The sequence below is a fragment of the Crocuta crocuta genome, unplaced genomic scaffold (genome assembly GCF_008692635.1).
Source record: "Crocuta crocuta isolate KB4526 unplaced genomic scaffold, BGI_CrCroc_1.0 scaffold253, whole genome shotgun sequence".
NCBI lineage: Eukaryota > Metazoa > Chordata > Mammalia > Carnivora > Hyaenidae > Crocuta > Crocuta crocuta.
In genome coordinates, this window is record NW_027529451.1 from 6,646,794 (window position 1) to 6,654,888 (window position 8,095).

At 36.4% G+C, this 8,095-nt stretch overlaps 1 protein-coding gene across 4 annotated transcripts in view; it reads left to right on the top strand.

Annotated features, from left to right (window-relative positions):
• Positions 1 to 7,927, top strand: part of RBMS3 (RNA binding motif single stranded interacting protein 3) — a 702,138-nt gene extending 694,211 nt beyond the window's left edge. For 3 of the 4 annotated variants that reach the window (XM_077760745.1, XM_077760748.1, XM_077760750.1), the window contains one exon: positions 1,444 to 1,514. In XM_077760745.1, coding sequence (XP_077616871.1) covers positions 1,444 to 1,450 — 7 coding nt within the window. In that variant the 3' untranslated portion in view covers positions 1,451 to 1,514. Of the gene's footprint in view, positions 1 to 1,443 lie in introns of all 4 variants that reach the window. The other variant, XM_077760752.1, reaches the window with a different exon arrangement.
• Positions 7,928 to 8,095: the final 168 nt, after the last annotated feature.

An 8,095-nucleotide genomic window follows, 5' to 3' on the forward strand; every position in this document is an offset into this window, starting at 1 on the left:
TGTACAATGAACAACCTGTAAAACCTAGCAACCCTGAATTTTCTTACTAAATTAAACAACTGGGATCAGAAGAATCTGCAAAGCACTGAGAGAAACAGACTTCGTCTACATAAAAACTAAAACTATGCTATAAAAAAACATTTTTTATAGCATGCCCCTGAAATGATTTAACAAAATTCTAATCTGTGGATGGAAGAGCTAAGTGTAAAGGTCAACCCACTAGAAGATCAGACCTGCAATGTAGGTGGGGTTGAGGCAGAGGTAATTATTTGGGCTGGGCTAGGCAAACTGGCATATAGTAAAAATGGCATTTCTCTCTCGTTAACCACCTATTAAGTGCATACTATCTGTCAGATTCTTGGACAGTAAAAATTCCAGTAGAATATAGACAGTAGAAAAAGCCAGTAGAATATAATCCCTGTTTTCAAGAATTAAACACCTTTTTTTAAAACTTTATTTGTTTTATAGAGAGAGGACGCTGGGGACGGGAGGTGCAGAGAAAGAGGGGGCCAGAGGATCAAAGCGGGCTCTGTGCTGACAGCAGAGAGCCCGATGTGGGAATGCAAGTCTCGAGCTCACAAACTCTGAGATCATGACTTGAGCCAGAGTTGAGCACTTAACCTACTGAACCACCCAAGTGCCCCCTCAAGAGGCGCTTGATGAGTTGGATGAACAAGGAAGAAGAGGAGAAGAGGGAAAGTGGGCAAAATCCATTACCTCCTCACTCTCCTATTTATTGGGCCAACAAGGTTATGTGACTATAGTTGGTGAATCCCACAGGACAACACACAACCCGTTGCAATATCTTGGGTACATAGTAGGGACTCACATATTTGTTGACTGAATTGGTGATGAATCCAATGAGAGTTTTAACTGAATCTGTGATGGATCCAATGAGAGTTTTTTTAAACATTTATTTATTTTTTGAGAGACAGAGGCATGAGCGGGAAAGGGGCAGAGAGAGAGGGAGTCACAGATTCTGAAGCAGGCTCCAGGCTCCTAGCTGTCAGCACAGAGCCTGACACAAGGCTTGAACTCAGTAGCAGAGCCATGAGATCATGACCTTAGCCAAAGTCAGGCACTTAACTGACTGAGCCCCCCAGGTACCCCCCAGTGAGAGTTTTAAAAGGACAGAATTACTTAAAGAATTTCTGGGACCCTACACAAGCCAGACATAGGTTCTTGTGCACGTGGGGAGTATTGTTTATCTGGGTATATTTGTAACACTTCCTACTTTAAATTGAAAGAGATTCTTGATATTTAATGTGAACAGACTCTCTGGCTTAAATACATATTTGTATGACAGTGGCAGGATTTAAAACTTGTACAATTTTCTGGATATTGAAAGTGCTTGGTATCTTTTAAGGAGATCTCACTGGAACAGAGCACACAAGGTGATTTCAAAGATGCTTTGATGTAATGACCACTCAATTGTTTCCACAGACCATAAACAAGACTGAAGAATGTTTGTCTGAAACTTTGCCTTGAATGAAGAAACTTCGTTGAACAGGAAGTTGGCTTCCAGTTTGCACAGGCGTCGATGGAATGCTTTTTTTTTTTTAATTTTCTACTTTACCCAGTGAAAACAAAGTGTTTTTATGTGCTGTGCAAATGGTTCCTTCATGTGGTCTGACAGTTTATTTTTGCCATTTTTTTAATTAAGGGAAAAACTCCCAGAAGAGGAAACAAACAAAAACCAACAGCAAAACAAAACATGGAAGGTTGACATTTTATCTGGAAGAACATTTGAATTCAGAATTTACCAGAAGATGTAGATAGATTTTTTTTTTAACAGAAAATCAGATGTCAAGAGGTGGGCAAAGCAGAAATGGAAACAAATGGTCTTCCTCAGTAATTAAGCTACTCTTTCTTGTCCCCTTTGTGTTTAAATCTAGTGGGTTGGCTTTTTATTTTATTTTTTTTCTTAGAAATATTTAGGTAAGATTTATCTTGAATCTTAATTGCCTTAATTTTAAGGACGTCAAGGCTCTCGAGGCAAGCTGTCAACGTCTTGTTAAAAAAAAATTCAAGAAAGAATTGAAATATTGTGCCGGCTTTAACTGGTACAGAAGTTTAAGACTATGAGTTTTTAGGGTGAAAAAAAACTGTACAGTTTAAAAGAAAATGTTTTTTCTTCATTTGAAGAAAATTTGTTGATAAAAGAAATCATGGCAACTGCAAGAATTGGGAAAATGCTGGGACTTCTCATGAACTTTGTCTTAAGTGTTGAATCATTCTAGAAGGCTAAAACATTTTACGGTAAAGTTATTATTGTTGGTTTAAAAACAACTGCATTAGAAATAATGCGTGTTTGGGGGGCAGAATGCAGATTTTTTTTATTTACAAAGCGTGATCGCTAGCAAAAGCATTAGTGCTTTTTATCTGCAGTCTTTTTTATGAGCTTTACAAAGTTTTTAGTCAGCTTTGCTTGTCACATTGCAAAACTTAGCTTAAGAGCATTAAAAAAAAACTTAAGTAGATAGGAGCTTATGGTCAAAAAGTGCAAAAAAACCACACACAAAAAAAAACAAAAAAAGCAATAGATAGAGAAATTGTTGACAATTTCTGTAGTCTTTCCTAGTTGTGATCAAATTCAGCCTATGGATGGCCTATTTTATACCAAAGATGAAGTGGCACCCTATTGCAGTCCAGAAGATAGAGGTTGTTTTCCTTTTCTTCTCTTTTCTTTTTAAAATTTTATTTGACCTACATGGCCGGACCAGTTCTTACTTTGTTGTTTGTTTAAACTACCTTCCACTGGTGTTTTACATACTGCAAAACAAAACAAAACAAAACAAAACAAAAAGCGGTTTATTTTGTTTGTTTTTCTTTAATTTTTTTTTTTGATATACATTTGTTGATAATATGCAGACGCTTGCACCTGCTGTGTTCAGCAGTTTGAGCATGAAGAGTTCTGGATACCAACTGACAGAGCCAAATGGCTGTTATTTTCATTCCATGAGCTTTTTTGGTTCCTTACTAGCGCTCTTGAGTCGTGACACTTGAATTGATGGCCACCAGTCAGCAGAGACGCTGGATTAGCAGGTTGAAATTCCTTTATGTGAACACTCAACTAAAGATACTTCCCGAACTGGTCTGAAAGTCACTTGTCAAAAAAGCTTAGTGACATTTCTGTGAAGTGATGAGTGGTCTCCTGAAGAGGTCTCATTGTACTTGTAACTATAGTCTTCCTTCTCGCGTCCAACACCTCTAGGTTCTGTCTTTTCGCCTCAGTCTTTGTTATCACTCACCATGAACAGCCACCTTGATTCTACAACTGGGGAGGGGATATTTTCCTTTTGCCTCCTTTCACTGTATTTCCACACCCTGGTGTTGTCAGAAGAAGGACAAAAATAGACCTTTTAATTTCAGTTTAACTCCCTGAGGCAAGTAGGACCAATAAAATTGAGGATTCTATTAGTGGGTCTTAGGTAAGCTTTTAAAATGCTAGCTGACAATCAAGAAGTTGTATGATTTATATTAATAAGAACCAAAAGAATTGGGTTTGATCCATCATTAAAGCCAAAGGAGATATATTTGCATTGAAAATGATGCAAAACTTTGCCTAAAATGAAGTGAATTCACTTAACAAGCATCTTGGCATATTTGACTCACGGAACCCATGTTCAACCTGTTAGAGTTTTATGTGAGATTAAGACCAACGGGACTTTGCTAACTGAACCATGCACTAGAATTGCTTTCTGAATGGATCATTAGAATCAAATAGGTGAAAGTCTTTTCACAAACTATGTCAAGGGAACCTGTCTTAGTCCAGAAAGAAGAGGGAAATGCATTAAGTGCACTGTAAAAGAAAACAGGGTAGGCTTTTTTAAAAACTAAAAAGCTTTAAAAAGCAAATCATATCCCCATTAGTTCAATATCAGTCATGAGTTCGGCTGATATGACATTGTCAATATTCCACTATTATGATCTGTTAACAGAGGCCTCGTGCTGAAATGGGCCTGTTTCTCTTATTTGAAACCCCATGAATTGGAAGCTCAAGTCTAAAGACTGACTCCCTATCTTTGCAATCAAATTAGAGGCAAAAATGTATCCAAGAAAACGTAGCATGTGCTACAGAGAAATTCCATCTGGTGACACCCATCCTTAATGGTTTTCCATGCTTTGGAGAGAATCCTAGATTTGTACTTTCTTCTGTCCCATCCTTCAGCTTCTCATGTATTTCAAGGGTGGCCCTAAAGTTTTACCTTTGAGAAGTGCGCCCCTGAGTTATAGGGGGTAAAAGCGAACATATGTAGCAACTGTGTTTTTTGTTTCTCTTTTTCAGTCTCTGAACTCTTTGTATAAATAAGGATTATCCTGGGCATAATTCATTTGAATATGAAACCAACATGCTTTCTTTTGTTTCTGTAAAAAACAAACACATAAAAAAACACAAAAAACCTTAATGTGATACAAAGAAAGTCTCATTTACGCAATCAACAATGAGGCTAAGAGGTAGCTACCATGTGGCTGATGAATGTGCCTAGGTAACTTCCTGTTTCTATTCAAAACTACTGCTTTATTTATACATTATGAAACATTTTTTTCAACTATGAAATTTCAATGATCTCAATTTTTTTAAGCCACTTCAGGCACAAGGAAATTACCTGTCATTTTATGTCCATATGTGTTTTATGTTTGGATTTTTTATATCATGCCATTCTAGGGAATATCTTATGTGAAACCAAAAAGAAAAAAAAAGAAGGAAAAATGGCACATGTTCAAATTTGCATCTGTCATCCTACCTATAATTTTTTTTAAGAGTCAAATCTGGGGGAATAAAAAAAAAAAGCATCAACAGGTAAGGAGCGTTATATTCTATGTAATATAAAAGAAACCAAAATATGTGTTCACATATACAGACATCAGAATCCTAATCAGCAATCTATATTATGGTGATTTTAATCCTATTTAGGACTCTAATTTTTTTAAGTGCTCTGGCTCATCAGATTTCCAAACATTTATTCAGATATTTACATTTTTCCATTCAACTTTAATTGCAAGACTTCTAAACATCAGAAAACAAACCAAAGCCACAGTCCAAATGGGATAAATGTTATCTTACCCAAACTCTAGTTTGGTCAGTGGAATAGTGGGTTTTCTTTTAATAATGATAACGTCTTGTCAGGGAAGACAGATTATACATAGTGACTCAATGCACGGCCATGTCTTCTGAAGACTTCTTAGACCCTATGTAACCTAAAGGTGACGCGAGCAGGTGCTGGTGACTGTGTCCTTGAAGACTGTCGTGTCTTGACTATTGCAAGTGACATAATATTCTCAAACAAGAATTATCTACCTGACTTCAGTCTGGCCAGGGTTAGTTTGTCTCCTTGGTAACTTTCAATCAGTCGGATGCTGTCTCCATGCTTCACTTGAATCAATTCTTCCTGTGACTTTAAGACATTTGCCACATTTGACAGCAGAGAAGCCTCACTTCCACCCATTCTAGTGAAAAACTCCATGGTATTAAAAGCACTCATGTTAGAGATGGAAGGCTGAGAACAGAAGAAGGTTGGATGGAGCAGGAAGTTCACTGTTGGTGCAGAATACATCAACCCCTTGCAAAATTGTATTAAAATCATTTCAATTCATATGTGACCAAAAAATAATAGATTTTTTAAAAAATTATTTGAATACCTGAGATGTCTATATATACCGTATCTTTTACAGCAGCCTAAAGTCCCCATTAATGAAGAGTAAGTTTTGATTTAAATAGCACTTTTGCAGTCTTCGTGATTCAGAAGTTTCAATGGACTGTCTAGACAGACCACAATGCTAGTAGAAAACTAAAAATACATTTGACAATTCAGTCTCATTGTTAATTTGTGTGTACTAACCACTACAGATGTGCTGGTCAGCAGAGAGAAATTCTTAAGTGAGTTTGAGCAATACATGTTTTTAGATGTTATAAAATCAAATAAAGGGTAACAGTGTATAAGCAATATTCAGCACATTTGAGGAGTCCCACTTCATAACAAAGTTTCAACATGTCATACATGGAGCCTTGATCTACATTATCTGGTCCATGGTAGGGAGTGAAGGATGAGATTTTGGCTTTTGTGTTATCATGGCTGGCATCCTTCAGAACTTAGAGCTCACGGAGACTGATGGCAAATCACTCCAATCTGAGGGACTAATGGAATTCAAACATGCCCATTGATTCTGTACACAATACCCTTCCTATGGCTGAATGATAATGGGATTTCATTAATGAATAAGTTTGTTACAAATGACATCCACTGTGGCATTGGAAGACAGTGGAGTCTAACTCAAATTTAACATTTCTTACCCAATATTCTTAAATATGAAATTGTTTCCTTAATCCAAACGCTCTTGGTCCTAGCTGTCCTTTGTGACCTGTATAGAGTTCAGGAAAGTACAAAGCTAAACACAAGACCCTTGAGTGGCCCCAAAGATCTTTTCTGATGTGGGACAGGGGAGCTCACCCCAGATTGGTGATTTCTTTTATCTTTGGTGTTATACCCCAGTACACAGGCTCCCTGTTACATACAAAAAAGGATGGATAGCTTCTCAATAGTCCTTTGTTTGTATTGCTGAAAGGGAAACTAACATTCTAAGAAGAGCTTCTTCCAACTCAGGAAGCTTTAAAGCTGGAGCAAAGGTGAGATCAAGCTTGGAGTCTGTGGGAAGAACCTCAAGGCCACTGAGTCACACTTTTCTTCCATTTTATTCACTCCAGTTAGGAACTTCCCTGATAACTGAATCTTGCAGAAATACAATCACTCTCAATTTTAGAAGGGCTATCTACCTTGTAGGTTTGTTCTGTCTTCTCTTTTCAACCATTAAGGACTTGGGCTCTCTTTCCTTTTATTAGCATTTTACCCTGCGGGTGGAAAAGAAACATTTGGAAATCAAATTCAAATCAGTCTGTTTCGTTGTTATGTATTGATTTATTGAAGGGGTTTAAAATCCTTCAATAAAACCGTCAGTGCATTATATACCATGGACTTTTATTATCCATAATGTCTCTTTTCCATCCACCACAAATAATTGAGAGCTGGCTGTATTCTTGCAAATGCAAAGGGGAAAAAAAAACTGTATAGCAAAATATTCGGCTACTCTAAAAAGAAAGCTATTTTGGTTTCGTTCAGATTGAAATTTTAACCAGATGAACAGGTCAACTCAAAATTGAATTATGAGAATACAATAGCATCTCTTGGTTAACTATACACTCTTATTTTAAATCTTTGGCCAAAAAAATCATTTTATTATTTTTTATTTTGCATCACTGTATAAAGCTGAATGACCTTGACACTCCAGTGGATTTTCTCTGGTCATTTCAAATTTCAGTAGTGTCCAAAGTGTAACTTTAGTGTTATGCTTTGTTATTGTAAATCCTCTGGTCTTAGACTATTAAGAAAGATGCTTTGTCCTCCTCCCCAAAATATTTTATTTCCTCATATATGAAAAAATGAGTTGTTTCATACTTTTTCAGGAACTATAAAACTATTTCAAAGAGATACTTGAAAAAGTTTTCTCCATTCTGGAAATTAATCCTTCCATTGATTTGAAAAGAAGAAGAATATAATTGGAACGTTAATTTAAAAAAAAAATACATGTAAAAGTGTACTTGCTATAAAACACCCAGTTTCTTAAAAAAAAAACAGGACACAGCTTCTTTTAAAACCCTGTTTTTAGGCCATATTTGACATCATGTAACTTCTGAAACATCATTCAATTTTGACTTTACTTAAGAGCATTTTGTATTGCTGTCTCTGTCATGGAAAGTTCTGTAAGTCTATGGTGTTTCTGGTTTTATTTTTAATTTTTTCATCTATACCACAGTCAAATTAGCTACCATTTCCCCCATTCCTTGGGCTTTCTGTAGATCAGTGGATGTTAGGTTTAAACTTCTGTTTTCTTTGATGAAGCTTTCAATAAAAAATGAAAATAAAATCAATCGAGAAGACTGATGTGTTTTTCTTCACTGTTCGAGACACGGGTTGCAGGAAGGGCTATTGGGAGGGAGCAGTCTCAATTGGCTATACTGCTGGGTTCCAGCAGAATGCCTACAACAAAACATCTCTAGTAACCAAAAAAAAAAAAAAAAAAAAAAAAAAAGGGAGAG